At 38.5% G+C, this 27,909-nt stretch overlaps 1 protein-coding gene across 4 annotated transcripts in view; it reads right to left on the reverse strand.

Moving 5' to 3' along the window:
* The window catches only part of NBAS (NBAS subunit of NRZ tethering complex), a 313,374-nt gene that overhangs the window by 219,480 nt on the left and 65,985 nt on the right, over positions 1 to 27,909 (reverse strand). For all 4 annotated transcript variants that reach the window (XM_032430100.1, XM_032430102.1, XM_032430101.1 and 1 more), the window contains 10 exons: positions 26,190 to 26,318; positions 16,329 to 16,392; positions 15,260 to 15,453; positions 13,793 to 14,050; positions 12,942 to 13,067; positions 9,639 to 9,790; positions 8,224 to 8,364; positions 7,887 to 7,965; positions 2,854 to 2,958; positions 2,086 to 2,222 (listed from right to left, as the gene is read on the reverse strand). In XM_032430100.1, the coding sequence (XP_032285991.1) occupies positions 2,086 to 2,222; positions 2,854 to 2,958; positions 7,887 to 7,965; positions 8,224 to 8,364; positions 9,639 to 9,790; positions 12,942 to 13,067; positions 13,793 to 14,050; positions 15,260 to 15,453; positions 16,329 to 16,392; positions 26,190 to 26,318 (1,385 nt within the window). The remainder of the gene's footprint in view (positions 1 to 2,085; positions 2,223 to 2,853; positions 2,959 to 7,886; positions 7,966 to 8,223; positions 8,365 to 9,638; positions 9,791 to 12,941; positions 13,068 to 13,792; positions 14,051 to 15,259; positions 15,454 to 16,328; positions 16,393 to 26,189; positions 26,319 to 27,909) is intronic.

The following is a 27,909-nucleotide window of genomic DNA, read 5'->3' on the forward strand; positions in this document are numbered from 1 at the left end:
GTATTTATCACAATTTAAGTTGGTTACAGCAGCCCCAGTAAAGGAACCATAGGGCATTCAGAGGTAACCCAGCACTGGGCATTGTAAAACTATTTTGCAAACCAGTTCTGAAATCTCAGAAAATCGTATGTTCATCTAAGCAGTCATCAGGAGACAATAACCACAAGTGAACTCAAATCTAAGGACAAACTACTTTTCTTTTTTTTTTAAGATTTTATTTATTTATTTGACAGAGAGAGAGAGAGCACAGATAGTCAGAATGGCAGGCAGAGGGAGAGGGAGAAGCAGGCTCTCCGCTGAGCAGGGAGCCCAATGTGGGGCTCCATCCCAGGGCCCTGGGATCATGACCTGAGCTGAAGGCAGATGCTTAACTGACTGAGCCACTCAGGCACCCCAGGACAAACTACTTAAAAAAAAAAAAACTTTAAGAGACGATAGCCCTCCCCCCCTTTTTTTAAAGAGATAGCCCATTTACATTCAGATTAGATCTATTTTTGAAAAGAGGAAGAGAACAATAAAATTATATTCTAAAATGCCTATAAATATACATTCACAAAATACATTTTACATATCACTATAAGGATATAAAAGAAATTATTTGAAAATGAAAAGAGCACCTCAAGCTTCTTTTTGTTCACTTTTATCATGACAAAGACTTTTTTTTTTTTGGTACTAAGAGTAGTGCAAAATGAGGAATTTAGAACTTATTTTTTGAGCTTCCTGATCTACAACTATAAACAAACAAATATAAGTTGCAAATCTTGGCCGTACTTTATATAGTTACACTACTAAACCTCTGTAAATCTGTTTTCTGTAATAAGAGGAATAATGCCAAAAGTGGAAACCAGATATAACTATGTATGAAATACCTACTAATTACTCTATAAATGTTGGCCTTCACCATCAATACCCAAGCCTACAAACAGGATAGTGGGTGGAGGTGACAGGAGAGAAATAAGGAAGCTAAATGATCCACTAAATTCCAGTAACATCCCTTAACAGTGTTAAGTTGCCAGTAGCTAAAATTTGTAATAATGATTTCAACTGGAATGGTCATAATCTCTTAGTGTTTTACAGATCACAAGCAGACCTTATACATCTCAATTCACTCGTTACTCAACATATGCAATATGAATAAGCGACACAGCGACTGTCAACTCATGGTAAAGATAAGTAAACTCAAATTCAGAAAGGATATAAATCATGCAAATCAGTGACTGAGCCAATTTACTAGTAGACATAAAAAGTCTCACATTTACTAATCTAGTTCACTCACTGGATGTAAAAGGTCTCCCGGTGAACTCTTGCCTCTGGCCTCATTGCAGTAACGGACAACCAAAGTATCCTTGGCACTCCTCTCGGCTCCCAGGTGCCACTAGGGCCTGGAGCTAATGGCCTACCTACGCACTTTGAGCTAGGCACTGAGGCAAATTTATTCTCTTTTCTTCATTCTCAAGAAGAAACATTCTGGCCTCCGCAAGCCCACTGAGTGCTACAATGAGGACCACTGAACTTAGAGTCTATGCCACGTGTCGTGACCCAATTCTCAAATACCTTGAACTGAGATAAAGAGCATCAGTTCAATTAATAATAAAGTGGAACTTTGATTTCCCATTTGTCTTTCTGCCTCTGGAATTTCAAAGGGAGAAACGGTTGTTAAGGGAGCCAGGATTCAGACATTCCTGAGTCCTCTGGACCTACGACCTGATATTGTCAGAACCACTTCATTTCTAGAAGATAGATCTAATTCAGATAGTTATCCTAAAAACTGTTCTTAACCAAAAAAACCCACAAAAAAAGAACCATAAAAACATACTGAGCACACCCCAGTAAAATCAGGAGGCCTTCATTAAAAAAATAAAAAGTAAAGTTCATGTTCATTAAGTTAAGGTTATCCTGCTATGCTAGACACGTTTTGGCTTTGAGATCATTTAAAAATTAGTTAGAAATAATTTTATAATCAGAAAAAAGTTTAAATAGATTACATTAAAATTAATTTTGTTTATTTCCCAAATTATACAGAACGAAACAAAAAACTGTAATGATTTAGAAAGAAGGTAAAATTCAGTAAACCCAGTCACATACCAAGCTTCAGGCAGCAGAACAGAATATTCATGTGGAGAAGTGGTCTCTGGGAAGTTGGAGAGAATTGCAAGACGATGAGGAAGCAGATCTGATCCATGATAAGTGAACAGAATTTCTAGGGCTTGTACATTACTTTCCTGTACAAACGGCAAGGGGTAAATTTCCACTGTAAACCTTAGAAATAAAGGCATGATTTTGTAGGACAATGTTCAAAAACCTAAAATTAGCTTTTTAGGCAGCTCTGATATAAGGTACTTTGAAATATTTCTAATTCTTCCTAGTCTGCATCACATTTCTCAATCTAGTGCTGTGAAAATTACTTATTTTTAAAATTCAGAATGATGAATAAACATTTTATTTTATGTTATTTATTTGAGAGAGAGAGAGAGAAAGTGTATGAGCAGGGCGAGGGGCAGACGGAGAGGGAGAAATAGACTCCCCGAGGATTCAGGGCTGGATCCCAGGATCCAGAGATCATAACCCGAGCCAAAGTCAGAAGTTTAACCAACTAAGCCACCCAGGCGCCCCCACCTTTAATTTAATTTAATTTAATTTATTTATTTATTTGAGAGAAAGAGAGTGAGAGCAGGGGGAGGGGCAGAGGGACAATGAATAAACATTTTTAAAAATATAATTCCATTTTCTCTACATTAATATTATAACAAAAAATGAAATGATGCTAAACCATGCAATAACATTAACTGCACGGCTCAGAGATTTAGGAAGTATTAATAACCATAATTATTTTATTTACAAAAAAGAAATTACCCGAGCATAAGTTCTTGCTGAGAGAACAATATTCTGATTTCTGAACTTCTTAAAGAATTCAGCATCGTATCTCTGTTCAGATGCATGAGGCACTCCTAGGATTTCCTGAGGGGAAAGAGTGACTTAATAATGAAAAGGCTTTTAAGTACGGCTGACAAGAAAATATTAAAAACCTTTACAACTCTGCCTCCCTAAATAAATAAGCCCTGAATTAATTAAACTATCAACTGTTAACTGAAGTAGTACATCTGCATTCTTGCCTTTATTTTGAAAATGGCTGTTATATTTATAAATGCTGATAATTAAAAAAAAATTAAGAAGTAAATGAAATAGGCAGTAAAAAATTAATTACAGTAAGACAAACAAAACACACCACCTGCTAAAAACAAATAAACAACCATTATACATAGCTGTGCATTATGAGCACCTGCATCTGTGAGAGAACTTTAGGTTAACTTTACAGCTGCTGGTGATCGATGTACAAGGCAGACTGAACCATTCATTCATTCAATAAATATTTATTGAGTGTCTACTACATGCTAGGGGCACCATGATAGGCAGCAGTGATATAATGAACAAGACATGTTTTCTGCCCTCCAAATTGCTTAAAATCTAGTAGGGAAGACAAACAAGCACACAGGAAGGGTACTATAAAGCTAGTTCGGGGAGGGCAGGGAAGGCTTCCCAGGAGTGGGCCCGAAGCCGGGATGTAAAAGACAAATAGGAGTTAGCCATGGCAACTGCAAGTGAGGATCTGCCCACCGCACTGCATGACATAGGGCTCGTGTCTGTCATGTTTAATGCTAACCCCAGATACCTAGCAGACTGCTTTCCATATAATAAGTAACCAATAATTACTTATTGATTGAATTAATTTACTGAGGTAGGTGAGAGACAAGAATGAGGAGGCGGGGAGGAGGTGAGAGAGGGAGGGTGGATTGTTGAGAAGGTCACTTGCAAATATGTTGGGCTTGCAACTATAGCACATCTAAAAGGAGCCTCCCAGGAGGCAGGTGGATAGACAGGCCAAGAGTTCTGGAGTAAGCTAAGCTGAGTCACATATATGCCATACTATTACTAATACAGAAGTGAATATGATTTCAAGGGAGATTAAGTTGAATGAAAGGAGCCTTAAGGAGCAACATCATTTAAAGGATCAACCAAAAAAAAAAGGTTGGGAGGTCGTGGAGGGTGAGGGGAGGGCAGGAATCTGCATCTGAAAAGCAAATGAAGGAGCAGCCAAAGAAGTAAGGGGGGAAAAAAGTGTTTAACACATTCTCACAGAAACCAAGAAAGAAAACATTTCAAAAATGTTCTCAGTTCCCTGACTCCTCATCCACAACAATCATTCCCCTTATTCCATCACAGTTACACATCCTACCACCACCCTGGATCTCTATCATCACCAAGAGGGAAGTCTCTGGGACATCTCATGTCAAACATTGGACTCTTGAGCAACTGCTCCCCCACCCCCACTCAACCCAGTACATGGCATTCCAGCAATTCCTCAAAGTCACTGAGACATCCAGTCCCCTGACCCTACCTTTTTCACCTGCTGTCTTTCCTCCAAATCTCTTATCCCTTCCAACCAGTCCCTGGTCCAACATTATAGAGATTTAATAATCCCTTGCTTCTTTCCCTTCATCATATTACCTGGCGAAACCTCATCCTTAGTCCAAGGCAACTATGAACCCTGATTACAAGTTACCAGGAGTCTGAAAAAAATATCACAAAACCAAGCTGACAATTCTCATTTCGAGATCTCAGCGCTGTTAGGATCCTGATCCAAATGAACCAACTGTAAAACCATTTGTGAGGCAACCAGAGAAATCTGAATGTGAAGTGGATAGCAAATGATATTAGGGAACTGCTACTAATTTTCTTAGAAATAATAGTGTTATTGTGGCTTTTTTTTTTTTTAAGTCTTTACCAATTACAGACATATAGGTATTTATGGGTGAAATGGTAAGATGTCTAGGATTTGCTTTAAAACGACTAAGTGAAAGAAAAGGCAAGAGTGGAGAGTAAAAGATACAAGATTGGCAAAATGGTTGAAGCTGGGCAGTGAGTACATCTGGGTTCATTATACTCTTCTCTATACTTTAAGGAAGGTTTGACATTTTATAATTTCAATTCAAATCTGCTGTCCCTCAACGCTACTACATTTCCCTAACAAGTTTTCTCTCCTATTCTGTTAGGAACTTTTCCACAATTCTTTCATTCTTTCCAGACCTCCAACACTCATTCCCGTCTCCATTCTCAACTGAAAACTTGCTTCATTTAGTTTTTTAACTGACACTATTAGATGGGCTATCCATTCATTTTCTAACCCACTAAAACTGTACATCTACCTGCATCTATACCAATAGGCTTTTTCTTCCTTCAGTCACAACAGAAAAATTATACACATTTGCTCCCCAAACAGCCCCGAACCCTACTCAAGCTCCAAATCCCCTTTCTCCCGTTTCTATAATCATGCCATTATCTCCTCTTTCTTCTGTTCCATAAATTCCTCCTCACCCTCTACTGCTTCCTTCCCATTAACATACAAACAATACTTCCTCCTTCTATTAAAAAAATAACTCTTAATTTCATATATCCTGTAGCTAACACCATCTTCTTGGCTCCCTTGAAACAAAACTTCCTGAAAGAGCTGTCTACAACTACCGTCTCCACTTACCCACTTCCTGTTCTTTCCTAAGCTCACTCAACCTCTAACAGTTCAATTCCATTCCTTACACAGCATGACAGACCTTTCAAAACGTGGCCAGAAACTCTTCTAACTACCTCTTCTCCCTTCTGCCCCTCCCTCGCAGTCCAGCCCCCACACCAGCTCATTCTGTCAGGAGCACCCCATCTCCTTTCACGCTGCTGGGCCTTTTTTCACACGGCATGCTGATTATCAGGGCAGGCAAATGAATCCAAGAGACCTCGTTATGAGTTCCTGCTTTCTACTTAAGCAAATCACTTTCCTTCTCCAAGCCTCAGTTTTCATATCCATAAAACTAGAAGGAGAATAGCACCTGCCTGAAAGGACTGCTGAGAAATAATCCGGATTCAGTACCCAGCACAGTGGCTGACAGACACTAAGTCCTCAACAAACGTGCTGGTATTTCTTAAGGTATTCTCTTACCTTCCAATTGCTTCAACAAATATTTGCTGAGCTCCTCAAGGAGCCAGGTACCAATCTGAGCTTGGGGATATACCAGCCAACAAGACAAAACCCCTATACCTTTCCAGAGCTTCTGCTCCCATGTCCCCCTTGGAGTACTCTCCAGCCCCCTAAATCTGCCTGCCCTTTTTTTTTAAGGACTAGTTGGAATATCACTTCCCATGTAGCGTCTTCTTGGACGTCCCCAGGAAAAATAGAATGTTTTTCTCCACTATGCTCTCTCATCAATTCTTCACACATCGTGGTCATCGCTTACTGCCTACATAATGAAGACTTCAGAGGGGCAGCTCCTTGCTCCTATCCCCCCTCCAGCACTGCCATGATGGCTGGTACATACCAGGCATTTGTGTCACATCGAAATGAATCCATTTTATCTAATTTATCACAGAATTCATAAAATAAGCTATGCCCCAGGATTAAAATGCAATGCCTATCTCTACTACTATCTAGCTGGTGAGCCACTGTATCTGTACATCTTCATTTTTAAGTTTTAACAGCCGAATTCATCAACTTCACCTACTTTTCAAAAGCCTAATTAGCCTAATTCCCTAAGAAAGTGGGCTCAACAGATACTTTAAACCATGCACTAGTAAAGGTACTTACAACTGTCAAATAGAAAAATAGTGCTTCGATAACTAAAGGGTAATGAAAGAAAATTAACTGGGTAGTCAAACTCCGAACATTTTATGGAACTCTTTAAGATCCCAAAATCAATAAAATTTAGTAAAACAAAGGCTAAGAAAACATAATAAGCCATATCTGTACCGACTTCGGCAGTTCATTACATGCTTTTATGTATTACCTCAAAATAGAACTCCAACACAATAAAAGGATATGCTTTAAAATAACATGACCATCCAATAATCAAACTAGTTGTACCTATAGATAAAAGTATTAGGAATTTTTTTTCAACCTGTTTGTACGAAATGATATACTCACTACCACGTTTTCTAGTGACCATAAATAGCTCTCTTTTGTCAGTGGTATTTTGTTTGAAAACACTTCTATTTCATTAGCAGGTGGGAAATCAAATGCTTTTGGATCTGCCTATAGGGATTAGAAATATTAAATATCTCCATTATCCCAGGGACAAGCATCACATCATTAGAGGTCACATTTACTGAGCACCTGCTTTGTACCAGCACCAAGAGCCGAGAGAGGTGTGCCCACGGAAAGGAGGACTAACAAAGATGGGGAAGTAACCTGCAAGTGAAGTCAAGCTTTGAAAGTTAGAAATTTATATTAATTTCTGGGTAATTTCAGCTATGAGGGTCATGTGAAAAAAGCAGTCTAAACTATGTCTATTTGCTGAAATATCTTTAACAACATCTGAATTGTACTATCAAACATGGAAACATCAGTGTTGTGTCCCTAAAGAAATAAAAATAAAGTATACCTTTTTTAAAGTTCATGTGTCTCATTTTGGCCATAATTAGGATCAAAGTTCAACCAACTAAATTCAACCCACTAGCAAATCATTAAAATGAGTCAGAAATATTCATATGAGGATTATTAAAACCCAGTGCATAATGAAATTTAGTACTGGAGATAGCTATATGCCATAACCTTAAAATCAAAATGTAAAATAAAAGTAAACGAAAAGGATCATATATCTAGAAAACACAGATACACTGAAATGGCTAAAGCATTTCTACTTCCTAGACTAACATAACTTCTGCCTTCCACAATCTCTAATTTTTACCAAAGCTGGTATGTAAGAGAAACTGCTTCTGCACAAAATGAATTTTTCCTAAAACATAACTAGTTATAAAGATCAAGAATGTCAGATATTAGGGTAGCCATAGCATTTATAATGATAGATCGAACAAACATAATTGGTTTGATTAAAACTAGTCCTCACCTCATATGTTGCAAGCCGATCTAAGTAGGTTAATAATTTCAGTCTACAACGGCAAAGTTCCTTTTGTTCCAGTGTTAACCTGTTGTGAATAACTCTATTAGGCCACTTATATTAACACAGAAGCACACTTCTCTATGAGTTAAAATAGAATAAAAATAACAATATTCCATTGAGCCCCAAACTGATGGAACAATACACAAAAGCACAAGGGTAAAATAATACTAACTGCGTTTGATGTAAGTTGCTGGAATAATTCAGAGCAATTAATCCTCGTAAAGAACACACTTAAATGACTAGTTATTTTAAGGAAAGTACCAAACAGTCATAAATCATTTACTTTGCAAAGTTCACTAATTTAAGTAGTTCCCGTCTCTTCTTGATCTTCTTCTCCTTTTTATTCTTGGCAGGCTCTTCATCGGGTGGTGAAAGCTCCTCATAGGGGATACTGTCAATGTCGACTTCACCAGGTAATGTGAATCTGGAAGAAAAAAAAAAAAAAAACCAAAGCTATTAGTGAAAGCTGTGTTCCCCTACTCTGGCTGATTTTATTACTACGTTGATTTCCACAGAAATAGAAAGAACCAATTATTTGAAAGAAAGCTTTTGCATTGCAAGCAAAGTGATTCACTCATATCCACAGGATGAGCAAAAAGTCATCACTAATCGTCACACACAAAAATTTTAAAATCACGGCAATGGAAACTACTTAGGAAAACATGTGAGGTTATACTCACCCAATGCGAAATAGCCCATGAAGAAAATGTTGCCCAGAGTTTACAGTCTGAATCACTTCTATTTAAGGTTTTAAAATGGTTTACTTAAAAAAATAAATAAATAGGGGCGCCCAAGTGGCTCAGTTGGTTAAGCATCCGTCTTCGGCGCAGGTCATGGTCCCAGGGTCCTGGGATGGAGCCCAGCTCCCTGCTCAGCAGGGAGTCTGCTTCTCCCTCTCCCTTTGCCCCTCCCCCTGCTCTCTCTCACGCATGCTCTCTCTCTCAAGTAAATAATAAAAATCTTAAAAATAAATAAAATAAATGAATAAATAAATAAAAGTAAAATAAAATTTGAGGGGAACCTGGCTAGCTCCATCCATAGAACATGGGACTCATGATCTTGGGGTCATGAGTTCAAGCCCCACATTGGGCATAGAGATTACTTAAAATTAATTAATTAGCGTACAAAAAATAAGGTTTGAAAATGATAATGAATGTCAGTCTCATTTACAGTACTTATTCATTAAATATACCATCACACTTATATCTTTAAAAAATTCCAAATGTCTAATGAACAACAGCTCTTGTCAAATTACTACTATTATTGACAGACATTTGTGTGGTACTGACAAGTTTACGAAGTGCTTTCATAAAACACACGATTTAATCACTCGAATTCTCTAAAGGAGGTATGAGTCCAAGACAAACAAAGTGAATGAAGCTCACACTTGCCAAGGGGGTGCTCCTGACTGGTAAGCACTCCCAGGTACGTGTCTTTAGCCCACAGATTAGAAACTGCCAGCATCCGATAAAGGTTTGGAGAATCTCCTCTCTTCTTAGCATCAAGCTATCATAGGTACACATATTTAACTCAAAGGAAAGAAAGCTGTGACCTCAGATAAGAGAAGCATTGATCAAAGGCAACTGTCTCATTACAGGATAACCTAAATAAAGAAAAGTTTACCCTCTGCCATGTCTCAGCTTCAGTGTTTTCATAAAGTCACCTTCCCTCTTGAATCCAAATCTTTCTGTGACCAACCTGCCATTGTGTGTTCCTTTCCCTATTGCTACCAGAGCCTCCAGGTCTGTGCCTTTCAATCCATACTGAAGCAGTTCCTTCGCAGCATCCACATTCTCGGGAACTCTTTCCAAACACTCATGAAGAACCCAGGATCGTTTCTTTATTTTGCTCTGGATACAAATAAAAAACAGAGGCAGTAAAGAACCCAGGACATCTGATAGCATGTGACAACTGCCTTCTAGAATCATAAAGTTAGACCTAAGGGAGTACAGCTATCTAAGCCCTTAGCCACAGGTGGCTTCTAGAGAAGCTCAACAGGAAAAGGCTAATTCCCTAATGGTGATTGGAATGGGATATAGAAAATGAGATTCCTACAGTTTTCTTTTTTTCTTCTAATGAGACACACTGAAACACAAAGCTCAGGACTCTTCTTCAGAAACATATAAAAGATCTACCCAAATTTTTATGGCTGCTCGTTAGTTTGCATTTGGGCTATATAATAGAGTAGAAAAGCAAGCAGAAAGGCAAGATAAGATATATCTTATTGTAACAAGCATGCTTCACTCTGAAACAAAACTAATGAGGCATAACACATCAAAGTTCTATATTTACTTGCCCATGAGATGTAACACAAAGTGCAGATGATAATTTAATTATAAAAAGCCATGATACGCTATTCTTTGGGAAGACCAGGGGCCGATTCCTCCCTCCCAACTGCTTCCTCTGACTCCATTCAAAATCCCTGACTTGCCCTCTTCAAGAAAGAGTCATTGTGGTTGTAAGTTTTAAGTAAGATTTGACTCCTACCCTGCATTCCTTTACACACTCCATTCTATCAGTTCTTTCTTCAAATGTCTCTTAACTCATTTCCTCTTCTCCAGCTCTATGGCCTCCATACCAGTCCAGGTCATCGACATCTCAGGAGTCCCTTGCCCTTAGTAGGGTTTCCCACCAACACTCTCCTTCCATGCTAGTTCATCTTCTACACCATCTCCCTCTGTACCTCCACAGTCAAAAATCCACAACACCTCCCCATTACCCTAAAGATAAAAAGCCTTAGTCATCACAAGCCTTCCACATCCTCCAGAACCCAAATCAATGTATCTTCTAATCATATTTCCCAAAGTTTACTGCTGTTGAATAGCTGATCCAGCAGATGCGTTAACTTACAGAGCTCATTTACTCATCCAAAAAATACTGACTAGGCGCCTAAGGGGGCCAGGTACTAATCTAGACATGAAGCAATGATTATGACAAATTCAGTCAATGCCACAGGTCATGCTCATTTTCTTTTAATTTGCTCATACCATTTGTCCCATGAAGAATGCCTTCCTCTCTTCTAACTCCAGGAGGCCTGCTCTGAAGTCTTTCAAAGCTGCTCAAAACGTCTTCACTCTATAGCCTTCCATAACCACTGGATCTAAAATGATTGCTTTCACTGGGTTCCCACAGCATTTTTCTGGAATCTTCTTGCATGGTTATTTATATTTTAGACATGAAGCTTATCTTCTCAGAAACATTATAAGCTCCTTAAAAGGGAAGGCCATATTTATGCTTCTCCTGTACTCCTTTCACCTTCTCTCGCCTAGTGTTTTTACTCTTAATTGCCTATTTATTTAGCTGAAATAAGTATTTCTCCCAGTAAAAAATGTACTTGCTTTGTCTCTCTTAACACCTGTCAACTCCTTCAGGGACCAAAATTGTCCTTTACTGTGTTCCAGAAAAAGCCCTGAATGGGTATACATAAACTCACATGCTCACTGTCCTGAGTCACAAAAGAAGAAAGATAATACAGCTTTGGTGTTCTAATCTTCTAAAGGAAATACAAGCAACTTCTCTTCTTCCTTTATTTCATTATCCCTCATGCTCTCTCTTTTCTGGTGTCTTATTTGTTAACAGTTTATCTTCTGAAATGGTTGAAGCATCGACTTCTTACAACTACTTGTATACGTGAATTTTATGGAAAAAAATTATCATGAAAATTTCCCAACATTTCTTAGATCTTCCTAAATGCAAAGGCATTTTCCTTTTTAAATGTCACAAGAGAAGTCATGCCCTCTTTAAAGCATGCCATAAATCCAACTGCATCCTCACGAAAGTGCCAAGGGTCCCAACACACAGGCTACGTAACAAATTTAACCCAGGCAGCAGGCAGCAGGAGGAACCCAGCTGTAAGATTTAAACAAAGAAGGAGAATTTGGAAAGCTTGATATGTCAGTTATCTATTGCCTCTCAGCTTCAAAAGTTCTCCTCACTGCCAGTCATGGGATGGACAGCATTTCTATTTTGCAACTGACAAAATATCAAGCTTCATCAAGAGAGGGCGCTGGAGGGCCACTGCAGAGGAAAGGCTCTGGTTTCTAGTCCTAATGTGCTCAGGTTCTAAACTCGTTCCTATGGCTTAGCAGCCAGCAAAGTATGTAGGGGACATCCAGAAGCGCCTGCTTCCCCCCTTACTCCCACTGAACACAACTTTCCACTGAATTTCAGTTGTTACTCCCATGGGCATATTCCTTCCCAGTAAATTTCCCAGGCACACGGTGGGGGGGGGGGGGGGGGGGGGGGGGGGGGGGGGAGGGGGTCTTCCTAGACTATGCCCACCTGCATACTAGGAACTTTTTCTTTTCAGTCCTGGCCATGGTTCCTTATCTGAGGTTTTCCGACCCCCAACCTCAGCTTGCCGGGGCACCCTAACTATAGGCATCAGCTTGCCCAACCATCCCACCTTTTCCTACCTGCCAACCATGGCAACTAAGAACCAGCCCTGGCCCGAGGCATCCCAAAGAACTCTTCCTCCAATGTGCCCCCAACTACTCCAAAGTTCAATGAGGTCTGAATCCCAGCTCAAGGGAGGAGGCCTCCCTTCCAAGTTTGTTCCCTTCTTGGGTCTGCTCCTTCAACCTTAAGCTATTCCCTAGGGTTCTCTTTACCCCTTTATAGTAAATCTCACTAGAAAATAATGCTCCATATTAAAACTTTCCCTGTTCAAATTACTAGGTGGTTTCTGGCTCCTGAGGGGACCCTGAATGATGTAGGCGAAGAAAGTAACTGAGGTAGAGGAAGAGAAAGGATTAGGCCAAAACCAGGTAGTTAGCTGGTTTATCAGTGACTATCTGTTCACACATCTTCAGCACTAAAGTTCAGCTGCAAGGCCAATACAACCAGATAAAAGATAACTTCTCCGCATTGAAAGAAACACACTTCAGCATTAGAAATGTCAGCAATATAAAATGCTCCAATATGAAGTCCTATAATCAAAAAAAAAAAAAAAAAATTCCATACATTTGAATTTTACCATGTTACCAAAATATTTAAACATACCAAGTAATTCTGGATTGAAGCAATGTTGACGGCGGACTTCCTCCACTGCCGCTGATACACTAGATCCGTATCCAGGCCGTAGGTCTGAGCTAGAGACAAGGCTTCCTCATACTCTTCACTTTCAATCTTGGCACAAGGAAATGGGAAGAGGAACGTTACATTAGTGAATCGTCCAGTGTCACTATCATGAGGTCACGGATGAGGATAATCCCTTCACTTCACAGCATGCGATGCACTGCTAACTATTCTCATGTGCACAGTGGCACCAGAAGCCCACAGACCTGTTGGGGGGCAGACAGACCAGTACTCCTTTCCACACTCAACAGAAAGCTGAGAGACAGTTGAAGTGCCCACATTTATAGAGTAAAACAATGGCAGAACCAGGAAAGGAGTGCCAACAGCCTAAGTCCTCGTCCAGGGCCCACCCGGGACCCTGCAGGGACAGCACACATAACCGGAATGCTCAGCGTGGATTCGATCTGCTCCCCAAGCAAAGCCCTGGCTGGAGAGCAAGCCCGCATTTCTTCCCTCACCACCTGCAGTCTCAGCAGACAGCTGCACTTACCAAGGATCAGGTGAGAGCTGAAGGCCATGTGAAGGGCAACGGAGACCTGGCTAAGCCACAAGTGGACAGTCTAAGTGAATTCATCTTTTATCCACTGTTTTCACTTTGACTCCTCAGGCACAAAAAGCCAGCACTATTTTCACAAGCTCTATCCCACGGATACGTCTAACATATCAATGATAGGGTAATCCCTCTTTAAATTTCTGTATTAAAAAATTAGTCTTTTCCTCACTGAAATAAAATCTGGAGGCCTGGGAACTTTGGAAGTGATAGGATGCCCCCTCACCTTTCTCTGATAAAGTTCCTCCGGAGTCGTGGAGCGCAAACTCACGAGGCGGTAGTTTTTAGTAATGGCTCGCGGGCGTTTCCGTGGGGGTGCGAATCGCTCCATTTCTGTCACCAGATACAGGCCCTGTTTTATGTAGCCAAAGTAGCGAGCCTTGGCAGACACCTCCTGATCAGAATCAGAATCCTCTTCCCCTTCTTCTTCATCTCCACCCCGAGTCTCCAAACGAGATCGTTTGGGGGTAAGTTTAATCTCACACTAAATGTAAAAAGGAAATGTTAAATCAGTAGTGAGGAACTCAAGACAAGCTTTCGAGTCCATGAGAAAAATATTTTTAATTCTACTCTGGTTCATGCATGACATGAGCCACATGATGAAGACAAAGAGTAGACTTCAGAGGAACCCAACAACAAACAGAATACCCATCAGCAGCTCCAGAAATATCCACAGCCTTATTGGCCACAAATCTCCAAAACTAAACCCTGTTTTCATAATGGCTCATTAATATGATCTCCCAAATATATGTCTGGCAATTATTTTAGGAAAATAAAAAGAATGCTAATTCCTTCACTTTTGATATTTTTGTACCTGCTGTAGAGAAATAGGATTTTTTCATCTATTTAGAAAATGAACTTGAAGGTATTTATTTGCTTTACTGAGAACAGCTCTCCTGCCTTCCCTCCCTTTTTAAAAAAAAAATGTCTAACAGCTTCACAAACTTCTGAGTCTGAAAGCCTGACTGTTAAAGATAACTTTCATTCCCAGACTTAACAGAGTTGGCTTCAATTTTAAGCCATGGTTCTCATTTATGAAATAACATCTGTAGACTCAGTAACAAACTTTGAGGTAAAAAATACTTGTAAATCTGCACTGAAGTGAAAGCTATTAAAGGTCTTTACCCTTGAAAGGCCTAGAGTAAGAATTTTTAATGGCCAAAACATAACTTTAAATTACTAGGCTCCATTTTCATGTCTTTTGACATGAGACAAACAAGCTTTCTTTACTAAAAAGAACCAGAATTTTTAAGTTCCCAAACTTCATGGAAATAGTTTGTTTAAAGACCATATTTAAGTAGAAATACCTTTTACATTTTAAGATGTCTAATCTAAGAAAAAGAAAAAAAACTAACATGCCTGTGAAGAAAAAAATGCTTTATAAAGAACAAAATGACTCCATTTTCTTCAGTCTTACAATGCAATTTTTTTAACTGACTAAACAATAGATCTTTCTTATACTGCACTCAATCTCTGATTCCAATCACAGGTTTTTGTTTTTAAGGACAAGATTAGATAATGGGACAGCTAAAATTTAAAAATCAAATGTTTAGTCATACTTCAATAAAAATAAATGGACAGCCATCATTAAAAAAAATTAATTACATTTATATTAAAATCAGGTGTTTAGATTTTTGGTGAAATGCATGTTTATTTTCCAACACACCAGCTGCTCTAAAACAGAAAGCATTACCTCCAAACTTAAAAATCCTCCATCATGGGCAGCAGTGACTTGAGGTGACGGCTCGAACCACTCACAGGATTTTCCCAGTAAATTCTTCAAAGTTTTCACTGACGAAACAGCCAAAGCACCAGAGCAACGAGCCAGAGTCACTGCGTTGGCTGCCCACCAATTTACATCTATCAACGGGTAAAAGGACTCTTTATCTAACGGAGAAAAAAAAAAATCAATACAAGTCCATCTGTCAGTGTGGCTTAAATACAACACATTTAGTCCAATGATCAATTTAAAAACCATATTTGGGCCCTAAACATGTTAAGTAAGAAAAAATAAATTGTAAGTCACACCCAAATTTTTACAAAATGGTAATTTATTTAATAAACATCTAAGTGTCAACAATTTACCAAAGTCCAAAATTCTAAGGATGCAGGAGTAAGTATGTTTAGGTCTTTCCACTTAAAAAATGAAGAATATACAGACAGTATCACCATTTTCAACAGAGTAAGCTGAAGGTTGGTGTGTACAAAGTATACATATCATAAGGGTTATAAAAGGTTTTAGAAAATGTTCATATATCCTTTTTCAGACAAACAATATGAGAGAATTATACTCTTAATAAAAATTTAAGATAGATACATAATCGTTTTCAAAGCTGATTTCCTCTTAAACTTGTGAAGGAGATCAGAATCACCACCTCAAAATATGCCACTTTGATATAAATATTTTAAGATAAAGAAATTTGAGAAACCCAAAGTTCTTTTTGTCTTGTCACTTCTCTTAATAATTTTATTGTTCCTTTGCCAAGATGCTGTATAAGTAAGCCCAATTTCCAAACAACCCTTGGAGTTAACTCATTTCTGGGTACTCCCATGTGTAAACTCGATGTACACCCTAGAAACTTGTTTGCTCTTCTCCTGTTAATCTGTCTTGTGTCAATCTAATTATACAGGGCCTCAGCCAGAGAACCTTGGAGAGTAAAAAAAAGATTTTTTTCATCCCCTATATATATCATCCAGAGAGCACTTTTATTACACAATAGTAGTCTCTTAAGGTTTTAATTATCATATTTCATACAACTCACCTTTGATTTTTTTTCTCTTCTCAATAGAGAGTCTCCAATCAGGATTAAGTTCGTCATAGCCTGGCTAAATGTGAAAAATATGCACAGGACTTCTTGAGTCAACAATGTAAGAAAATCATGAGATCATCATCAAGAACTATGGATTTTTTAAAGTAACAAAATATGGAAATGACGCTTTCCTTCAATCTTTTAATTATACCTAGCTGAAATCTATTCCTCTCGATAATCTTGTTCTTACACTTCAAATGTGCACAAGCAACTACTGTGACTCAATTTAATAAAGAAAATAGCATGCATAAGAACAGTAAGACAGCGAGTATGCAATTAATACAAATGAGAGCAAGATACACTAACAGTTCTGCACATACACACACACACACACACACACACACACACACACACACACACACTTACATTCTGGGAGGAGAACAGCTATGCTGTTGTAAATAACACAGGCCTGGATACAAGTCCTACTCCTACAACTTATAAGCTGAGCGACCCCTCCAGGCCTTGGGCTCCCTAGCTCTGAGACAGGACTCTGCAACCCCCATGTTATCTCCAGTTCTAACTTCCTAGGACTAAAAATTTACTAAGTAAAAAAATATAACCATGCAATCCTCAAACCTGATCTATTCATATTCTAATTTCATGGAACATAATGTCATGCCCACCTCTAGAATCTCAAATATCATACAACAATTGAGATTAAGGCACTGCCGTACACCCTCTTGGCTCATTGTTAATTATTTCATTTTCAGAATTTTAACAGTATGGGAAAAGGCCAGCAAAAAATCATTTGGCTATTTATCTGAAATCTTAAGCCTAAAATAAAAATGCTATATTACATCAAAATGTGCTTTTTCATCTAACGTAACAGAACAAGCATATATGTTTTATTAACAATTTCTCAGTGGCTAACCCTTTAGAGTATGAAAATTAATACTTCTTTCCATGGCCTAAAAGAACTTCCTGATCTCCACTACTATGATAAATCACTCAGAGCAGTCCCTGAGGACAGAAGACAGAATTCTTTAAACTTTATCCAAAAAGTTACCATAAAAGCCAAGAAATAGAATGTCCTCGTTTATTTTATCATAAAAAAGAGAATTAACTTTCAAAGACTTAGACTATCAGAAGGTATATATTAGTGAAAATAATCAAGTTATTGAAATCTTATTTGATCGTTTATAGGGCACTTTAGCCATTTTCAGTCCCCCTGAATCACTGGTGTACATGTTCCCACAGCACCACATGCATGTCACCACTGATTTTATTTTTTTAAGATTTTATTTATTTATTTGGCAGAGAGAATAAGTGCACAGCAGGGGGAGCATCAGGCAGAGGGAGAGGGAGAAGCAGGCTCCCCGCTGAGCAGGGAGCCCAATGTGGGACTCGATCCCAGGACCCCGGGATCATGACCCTCTGAACCAAAGGAAGACGCTTAACAACTGAGCCACCCGGGCGCCCCATACCACCACTGATTTATATGACAACATGTGTGCCTCCCTAAACTGACATTCTGAAGTACACTAGGGGAGCAGGGAGTAAAGCTTTAAGTCCCACAAGCAACAACAACACTGATAATTCAGCCTTAGGTAAATTTAAGTACATACAGATCACAATGAAATTTAAAAGAAATCTTCAAAAAATTTTCAAAAGAAATCCCTCAGTGGTATAAGTACGTTGAGAATTCAAGGTGAGCTTGTCTTCATCCAAGTTAATGATGAGAAGGAGCACCATGAACAAGCAGTACTAGTCTATGGGGGTCAGTCTCCACATACTTTGGGACTAGACTGTTCCATGCAGATGGCTTAAATAATGGATGTCTCTTGTGATTTCATTTCCTAACCACAAGTTGAAGATTTGTTCTGCATCCACAGCTTTGTCAGTCATCCTCCTATTCCCAGATCCATCATGGTGCTCACCTGTCATAGTAGCTAAATGCTGAATAAGTGAATGAATTAATCTTTTAAATCATTGCACTCCAATGAGAATGCCTACAGTACAGGAAAATTAGTTGACATAGTAGTAGTGTTCCTACACCCTCTAACAAGTGTGGTTTCTTCTGCTATTTAGTCAATGAATACTGTGCACTTACACTGTGAGAGAGGGAAAAGAAATCAGATATTGTAGGTCCCACAACTCAAGCAGGCAGAGAGCTAAGAAACAGATAAAATTTACTATAACCCAAGTTGAAATTTGATAACTACCCAAAAAGAGACCTAGATAAAAGCACCAAGGGTATCAAAGGATGAAGAGATCATTTTTTAATACAGGCTTGAGAAAGCTGAAAGGGGTTAAAGAGGTATAAAGAAAGTGTTACATTGGTGCTATCAGACTGGATAAAACCTGGGCATGGAACATGGGTGGAGGAAGACATTCCAGTCAGAGAAATACATGAGCGAAAGTACACAAAAGGTTAAAAAAGTACTAAATTTATTCAGGAAACAAAAGTAGGTCAGAGGGCGGCTGAGTGGCTCAGTCAGTTAAGCATCCAGCTATTGGTTTCAGCTCAGGTCATGATCTCATGGGTCCTGGGATCAAGCCCCACATGGGGCTCTGCACTCAGCAGGGAGTCTGCTTGAAGATTCTATCCTTCTGCCCCTCCCCTCCACTCATGCTCTGTCTAAAGTAAATAAATAAATCTTTAAAAAAAGAAAAAAAAGTAGGTCCGTTTAACTAAAGCACAGGAATATCAGTTCTCATGATCTGCATTTTTGCTTGTCTTAGGGTTCTGGGGGAAGTGAGGGTTCACAAAGTCATTTTTTGTTGTTGTTGAGCTAAAATTTACATAATGTAAATTAACCATTTTAAAATGAACCTTCAGTGGCATTTAGTATGTTCACCGTGTTGTCACTTCCTTTTAGTTTCCAAGCATTTCTATCAATCCAAAATGAAACCACTTACCAGCAGACAGTTATCTCCCGCTCCCCCTCCCCTCAGCCGCTACCAATCTGCTTTCTGCCTCAAATGGATTTACCTATTCTGGATGTTTCATATAAATGAATTCACACAATATGTAACCTCTTGTGTCTGGCTTCCTTCGAGTAGCATAATGTTCTCAAGGTACATCCACATTATAACATATATCAGTACTTCATTCATTTATATGAATATCAAATAATATTCTATTGTAGGTATTTACCACAATTGATTGATCCAGCCTTCCATTAATGGACATTTGCGTTTCTTCCGCTTGTGGCTGTTGTGAATAGTGCTGCTCAAACATGTATGTAAATGTATTTGTTTGAGTACCTGTTTTAAATTCTTCTGGATATACACCTAACTATCTATACGCTATCACCTTTGCAGTACATCTAGCAGATTCACTCTAGATATGTGAACTAAATGTTTAACTTCACAATATTTGCAAGTCTGATGAAATTATCTGCACAGTATATTTAAGAAAGAAGCCCCAACAAAATTCCAAACTTAGCTCTGCTTCAGGCTATGAAAGCCTGAATGAAAGAAAATTAAAGAAAGCAAAGAAACAAAAGAAAACACTAATTTGAAGGGATACATAAACCCCTATGTTCGCTGCAACATTATTTACAACAGCCAAGATATGGAAGCAACCCAGTGGCCACTGATACAGGAGATAAAAAAGATGTGGTATATACATATAATGGAATATTACTCAGCCACACAAAAGAATGAGATCTTGCCATTTGCATGGCAACGTGCACAGACCTTGAGGGTATTATGCTAAGTGGAGTAAGTCAGACAAAGACAGACAAATACTATATGATTTCATTTATATGTGGGATCTAAAACACAAAACAAAGAAAATATAAACTGACTCATTAATACAGAGAATAAAATGGTAGTTGTAGGAGTGGGGGGAGATGGACAAAAATAGGTAAAGGGCATTAAGAGGCACCTCCCCGCCCCCAAAAAAGCTGATACTCCCACTGCATCCCCCATACTATTCAAACTGCACCAGACTTACCATCCTTCATCCCTAAAAACTCTATGAGGGGACCCGTGATCTGGCCGTGCTATAGGACATCTGATATACACCCAGTAGGCTGGTGCTTTGAGAGCAGGATCACCAAGAACCCACGACCCCTATGAATGCACGCCAGGGGTACTGACTCCTGGTACCATGTTCTTATATTCTGAGAAGTAACCTCCGTGTCACTCTGCTTTGTAGGACATGCTACCTTGTGTCTGAAAACAGCCCGAGGTGCCCCCATGTCATGGTGTAGCAGCAGCCTAAAGGAGAATGTCCTAAGAATACACTTACAGATTTTGTACAGAAAGGCTATCATGGCTACTGCAATGTTTTCTTTGGATTTAGGAATTTAATTGTTGATCCTTTTTAACGGCTAGAAGCTAAATATAATGAAGACCCAGCATGCAACAGCATAAAAGCAACCTGTCAAATGTTTTTTTTTTTTCATTCCACAAACACTTATTAGTATTTAATATGCCAAGCTCTATGTTAGACCCCATGGAAGAAATGTATATTCAGTGTCTATTCTCCAGAAGTTCACAGTTGAGTGAAGCTGTGAAATCAGCTGTGGCTTATATCAAGATTAATCACATTAACTGTCATCTTCCCACTTATCTTTCATTGATTGATCCATTTAACAAAATTTGTTCAATACCTACTTTTGTGTCAAAGAGCAAATAAAATTGTAGGAGAAATGAAACTCATCTTTCCTATTTCATCTAAGGAAGTACAAATAGAAAAATAATAAAACTTATTCAGAAAAAATTAAGGCCAAAAATGAGATGAAAATATATAAACATAACATATGGGAAATGTTTGAAATGAAAAACACTTTAGCAATTTTACTATATTCCAGACATGAACAAAACTTAATACTCACAGATTTCTAGCCAGATGGAATTTCATATTGACAATGAAAGCTGAAGTATTTAATCAACTCAAAACTGGAGAGAAGTAAATCAGAATAGGCACTTCCACAACTACCTTTAATCATTAGATTTTAAAGAGAGAATACTCAATCACACAAAGCATATTATGAAAAACTAATAAAGTAGCGAATTACACGAAGAAAGCCCCAGATGAGCTGCATTCACAATTTCGTAGAAGAGGCTAAGGCTGTAGAGGCAATAGTAACGTTAGTTTCTTCTCAGGCAATGTTTTAGCTAAAACGATAGCTGATTATACACTATATATTACCATGTAATCTACTGCAAACTCATTGACTCGGCTAGTCATGTCCTGGAACAGCCATAAGAAGAGGTACAGCCCTGTCCCACCTGGCTGACCCAAGGTCCCCTGACTATTGCTGGACGAAGGAGAAAGGAGCACTGTTTAAGTTTCTCAGCCAGTGATGAGTACATAAAATGACACCAATATATTTGGTAAATGACTTACTTATAGTTTCACGTTTCCAGGGTCTCGGCACAACGAACCACCCAACTCCAGAGCTGTCATTCACATAAACTGCATGGACTCTCTCCCTTGTTTTCCGTTAATATCATCGCTAGTGCCTAACTGGCCCGGACAAAAGTCAGCAGCTCTCAACATAAGGGCTACAGAAGATACGCTGAAAGAAAGGCTTAACCTATGAGGTCGGAGAACCCGAGCCCAACCGGAATCTTGAGTCTAACATGCAGTGATAAAAGTTTACTTCTTTTAGCACTAGTCCCATCTATTAAAATACGAAAACGCTTGTCACTTTCCAGGACTGCAGTGAAGTAACTGAAATAGGTGACAATCACCTAGGGTGGACAGCCAAACCTTACTATACAAATGCTACTTACTCCCAAAGATCCTTCCCCCCAACTCCACCAACTGGATTGTGTGTCCTTCCTCTGAGCTTACCTTTTCATAATATTAACATGTTCCTTTATTGATTTGTTTATAATCTCCCTTGCAAGACTATGAACATCTTAAGGGCAAGCACTGGGACTTCACTGCATTTTCTACTCTGAAACTTGGTAAAGATTCAGTAAATAGTTGAACTCTATTATTTTATGATTATTATTACAAATATAGTTAACAGCTTACTCTTTATAGAACTGTTACATACAAGCTTTACAGCACTTAACATAGTACACTAGATTTCAATGACTCCCTTCATACAGTAATATCCAAACCAAAAATGTCCAATCCAAGGTGATGAACTCCCAGGATATAGGTGAAAGACTCAAGCAAAGTAGAGTTGTTCAAACTCTTTTCGCTGAACAGAGTTACCACCCTCACATAATCTCTCCGCACATCATAAGTACTGTATCTATCTATTGTAAACTTAAGGATTTACCAGTGAGAAGCTATGTCAATTATTTACTCCAGTTCTTGGCGGTACACAATAACTGGGGCTCAAGAGTCCAACACATCCGAGAAGGCTGAAGAAATCTGTGTTACATTCACTGAGAAAAAGGATTTAACTCTATTCTTCTAAAGATCAAATAAATAAAGCCTAATTTAAAAAACCAAATAGATGTTTTTTCCACCTTTTTAAAAATGTATTTATGTTCCCACAGGGTCATGGATAGAGCATGTACATCACAGTCAGAGAGAGATGAAACCAAATCTCAACTCTACTGCTTACTTGACTTGCTAAGTAAACCTGGAACAAAATAAGTGCTCAATAAATAATAATAGAGGTTATTATTACAGCAAATTTTGCAGAAGCTACAGGAATACTGTCTACATGAACCATGATCTTACTGAGCTACATAAGCCGAAATGAGTGTATCAAAAGAAACCAGAGTGTTCTTCCTGTGAAAATGATGAAGCCTCACAGGAGTTTGTTTATCATGGAATAAAGTTTCAGAAAGAACAGTAGAAAGGGTTGGACAAAAGCAGGGAGAAGGGAGAGGAAAGTTCAGGAAGCAAGTGTGAAACAGCATCATGATCAGATGAGAAGAGACGACAGGTAAACAAATCAGTTTGCATTTTGACCATAATCTTAGAATTTTAAAGAAAAAATTAGATGAAATTAAATTCTTTGTGTTTTCAACTTTGGACAAAATTTCTTCTCAGACCAAAATGAGCAGGGGTCTCGGAGCACAAAATCTATTCTATTTAGCCACAGTCTTTCCATGTGCTGAGCTACAGCAAGAAAACAGAGGGGTTGGCAGCCACCAGCCCAGGATGGGATGAAATCTGGAATGAGGTGGTGTGCTGAGCAGCAGTAGAAATACCAATAAAGATAGGATTAGGTTTAATAATTCTCACTAAGCCACTGTTCCCTCAGCAAAGGAATCTACCACCTGCAAAATGTCCATGGTAATGGCAACCGGGTCCCTGGTTTTGTTTTGTGAGCCCTCAAACCTGTTTTTTTCTCTAGTTTGCTCAGGCATTCAAGGGAATTTACAGCAACCCAATCTGAAAAGACAGATATATTATCCTAAAAATTGGTCAGTTTGTAATAAAAGATATAACAAGTTACATCAATAGATGGTCTCTATAGACTGGGAGTTGCTAAAACAGAGCTAGAAGAGGTAAGATGGAAGCTCACTGTAGTACAACAGAAAGATCCCTCTATAGCAATCCCTGACAAACTACCCTTCTAAACTCTCAATGTAGAGGAGCGCCTGAGCGGCTCAGTCATTAAGCATCTGCCTTTGGCTCCGGTCATGATCCCAGGGTCCTCGAATCAAGCCCCACATCCGGCTCCCTGCTCAGCAGGAAGCCTGCTCCTCCCTCTCTCACTCCCCCTGCTTGTATTCCCTCTCTTGCTGTCTCTCTCTGTTAAATAAATAAATAAAATCTTTAAAAAAATAAAAATAGGGGCGCCTGAGTGGCTCAGTCGTTAAGCGTCTGCCTTCGGCTCAGGTCATGATCCCAGGGTCCTGGGATCGAGCCCCGCATCGGGCTCCCTGCTCGGTGGGAAGCCTGCTTCTCCCTCTCCCACTCCCCCTGCTTGTGTTCCTGCTCTCGCTGTGTCTCTCTCTGTCAAATAAATAAATAAAATCTTTAAAAAAATAAAAAATAAAAAATAAAAATAAAACAAACTCTCAAGGTAGAGTTCAAAAGAGTCTCCCTGGGACAATACTGGAGACCAACTTCTGGCACAAACTCATCTCTTTACACCATAAACCTCTTCCTCCCTTCCTACCCCATTACTTTTCTGATGGCATTTTCCAAATTACTGAGATATTTAGAGTTAGTTATTCAAGATTTTTAAACAATTTTTAACTCTTTTAATAGAATCGTTATAAAAATCTAATGAATAACATTAATGAGCTAAAGAGTAGTTAATTAAAATGATATTGATTGGCAACTAATGACAAAATAATGTCTAACCAGTTAAAAAGTTGAATATATGCCAATAAGGACTACAATAAATTCAATTTATCCTTGCAGGTAAAGAAGGATATCCAGCATTTCAGTAAACGTAAGAGCATACTAATGATTTTTGCCTAAACAGGCTTTGCACTACACACATATGCCATTCTGGAATACTAACAAAATGAAATACTAAGTGTGCCTTGAACTTCATCAGTATTTCTATTAGGTGAATGAAATAATTCAAGAAAATTAGTAAATTCAAAAAAAATTTGCCCAAATGTAAAATTTCACACATATAATAGAACAGGGTATTCCCAAATGACAAATTTATCACTATACATCAATAACCATGACAAATACATGGTACCTTTTGGATCAATAATCCAGTACGCATAGCTATATTTGTTGCACAAATGGTTTTAGAGTTGATCCACTCCACTTCCAGAAGGAAGATATAAATCAAGCTTGCTATAAATTCCAAGGAGAGAGAGAGAGAATGTTCCTTGTATTGAGCTACTGAGTTGAAGACTGAGGAGCGCCTCTTCTATTTAGAACAAATCTAGATCCAGTGAGATAGAGTGCAGTAGACATGTGGAAACCAAATTACATTCAAGGTGAGTAGGAACTAGAGGGAAAACAATCTTCCCAAACTTGTGTATAAAAACAAAAAATTGAAGAATAGTGAAAACAAATTTAAGTCTGTGAAAAGTGTAAGAAAATGCAGAGCCAGTTTCTCTTTCCCTCTGCTATTCTGGGAATAACCAAACACCCTTTGATTTTCAAAATTCTTTTAATAGCTCAGTTTAACTGATGAAATGACATTAAAAAGAATTCTGAAAAAAGACATCAACCCATTCAGACCATTCAGGGCATAGGCTCCAATCCTGGAATCACAAAACCATCCACCAAAGCTGGTGACGAGATATTCTTATGGAAAAGGGGTATGGGGAAGTATAAACCTTAAGTGCTGAAATGCTAAATAGTCATCAGAGGAGTAAAAGATCTAGAACATAAGTTGTATCTAACTGGGAAGATTTTTCTTTAAATCTTCACTCTATCACAATACACAGCCTATCATGATTTTAGATTATAACAGATATTGAATCTGTTGCTCAACAACTGAAACTGTTCATTCTTACAACCTGTCATTTCAAGACACTAAAAAATTAACAGACTGTATCTTCACTATCTACCTTTTGAGTGAAGAGAAGATAACTCCCTTCAAGTCTTAAGCCTGAAATAAACCCAATATTATATGAGTGTTGCAAGATGTGGGAAGAATTGTAACCCTTTTAGAATACTGACCCTTGGAAGCCATCATATTAGTTGACTGTTGTTACAAAATTAGTATCTCCATTCTGTATTTTTATAATGAGAAAAAGAGAAAAGAGGAGAGGTTGGTGGACAGAGTACACTCCGTATACAGAGTGTACTGCACTACCAATTAAAGTCAGTACACAGTGCTACTCTACTCTAAATTTATCCTACTATATTGATAATATTCTAATATAACTAAAGCTTTCACATGATGTGAATAAATAATAGCTGTGTGCTACAGTAAAATATCAAACAAATGAAATTAGTATTGTCAGTACTCACCCTTAAGCGAGACTCATTCTTAGAATAATAATAATCAAGAGACATACCTGCTCGTTTTGATTCCATTCCCCTTGCTGCTTCAGAGATGGAATGGCCCAGATGCTTAGTTTCCCTGAGAAGTGAATGGCAGCAAGGAGGGTCCCATCTGGAGAAAGGCTCATCTTAAAGATGCCATCCTATACAGTAATTATATTACATTAATGTCAGATCAAGGAACTTGTAGCTGAAGTAACCTCCAGAATTTAATAACACTCTTCAGGGGGTGCGATGTCATAAATTATCTCTCACAATTAAGGGTTCCAACAACTTTGTAACACTATAATGTGCTCCAGCATAAAGAAACAGGGCTCTTACCCTTCAGGAGTTGTGTTGTTTTTTTATTTTTTTAATCCCTTTTACAGTGTTATAATTTACATATAACTGAAAACCCAAATATGTGAGCATTATAAAAATACTCTTATATCACACATCAATTACCATGAGTTCTTATTAACTTTTATGGGTTGATATTGACCAGACTGTGAGTTTCCTGAATTTGGGCTCCACATTTTCACAAGATTCTGTATGTACACAACATCTGGAATATTCTATCAAAAACAGGCCACAAATTCATGCTGTGTGGACAAAAGGAAAGGGACAGGAGGAAGAGAGAGTTGGCAGAAAAGAGGGTCCAATGATGAGAAGAACAGAAGAAGGCAAGGGGGGACATGCACTCCTGCATTTGAGGAGCACTAGGAGTGTTTATTGTCCAGATTCCTGGTAAATCTGAGGCATCTAACTGTTGCTACAGAAAAGAGAAACTTTGTAGTGCACGGATTTCATATGGCCAACCTTAGTGTGCACAGAGTCCTACTTGTCCAAACAATCGCTCAGACCTTTCCCAGTGAGAATACCAGGTTGCTCAGTTACCACAAGAGAAACCACACAAGCAGAAAGGTCTCCTGCCTATTGCCTAAGAAGAATCAGAAGAATCAAACAAACACTAACTGACATCTAGTGCCCATCAAGCATTTATTAAAACCAGGGTTTAAGGTAGTTTACCCACAAATAATAAAACAGACCCAAAATGAGGGCCTACAACCGTATTTGTCCTTAACATTTAGAAAACTGGCAACACAGGGCCCACCACCACCAAATGGCAATAATCAGGTGGGATTGGGTAGCATATGCACCCTTCAAAGGGTCATAAGCTTTCCAGTTAGCCAAATCCCCCACCATTCTTGGTTATGGCCCGAAGATTAAGGCCAAGTATCAGCTACAGAAGTAAAAATTAAACACGACTATACTAAAAAAAAGAAAGTATGCCTGGCTCAATTCACCACATTATCTACCATCTGGTCTCTACAGACACAAGAGTTTAAGTCCTCACGTCTACAATGACTAAGATATATTAGCCATCAAAAACAAATAGAACTATTTCAGAAAGTGAGAAACACTGCTGGATGAGTAGACAGATGAAAAGATTAGCATACTCTAATCTCCTCACTAAGGAGTAAAATCACTTTAGCTGGATATAACACATCTAGCCCAGAATGCCAGAATTAAATGTAAGAAAGAATAAAATACAGAAGCCCGAGAAAGAGAAGCAATAAAAGCAAAAGCACTTACAGCAAGATGTTAAATACACCCCATCCCCTCCTCTGTGATGGAAAGGAGGTCAGGAGCAGAAGATGAAGAGCCTGGCATCTTCCATTCACAACTCTGGTCAATAAGCTCCATGGTTTGGTATAAGGTATGCCTTACAAGCATAGATTCTCATTAGCTAGA

The sequence above is a fragment of the Phoca vitulina genome, unplaced genomic scaffold (assembly GCF_004348235.1).
Source record: "Phoca vitulina isolate PV1807 unplaced genomic scaffold, GSC_HSeal_1.0 scaffold42, whole genome shotgun sequence".
Classification (NCBI taxonomy): Eukaryota; Metazoa; Chordata; class Mammalia; order Carnivora; family Phocidae; genus Phoca; species Phoca vitulina.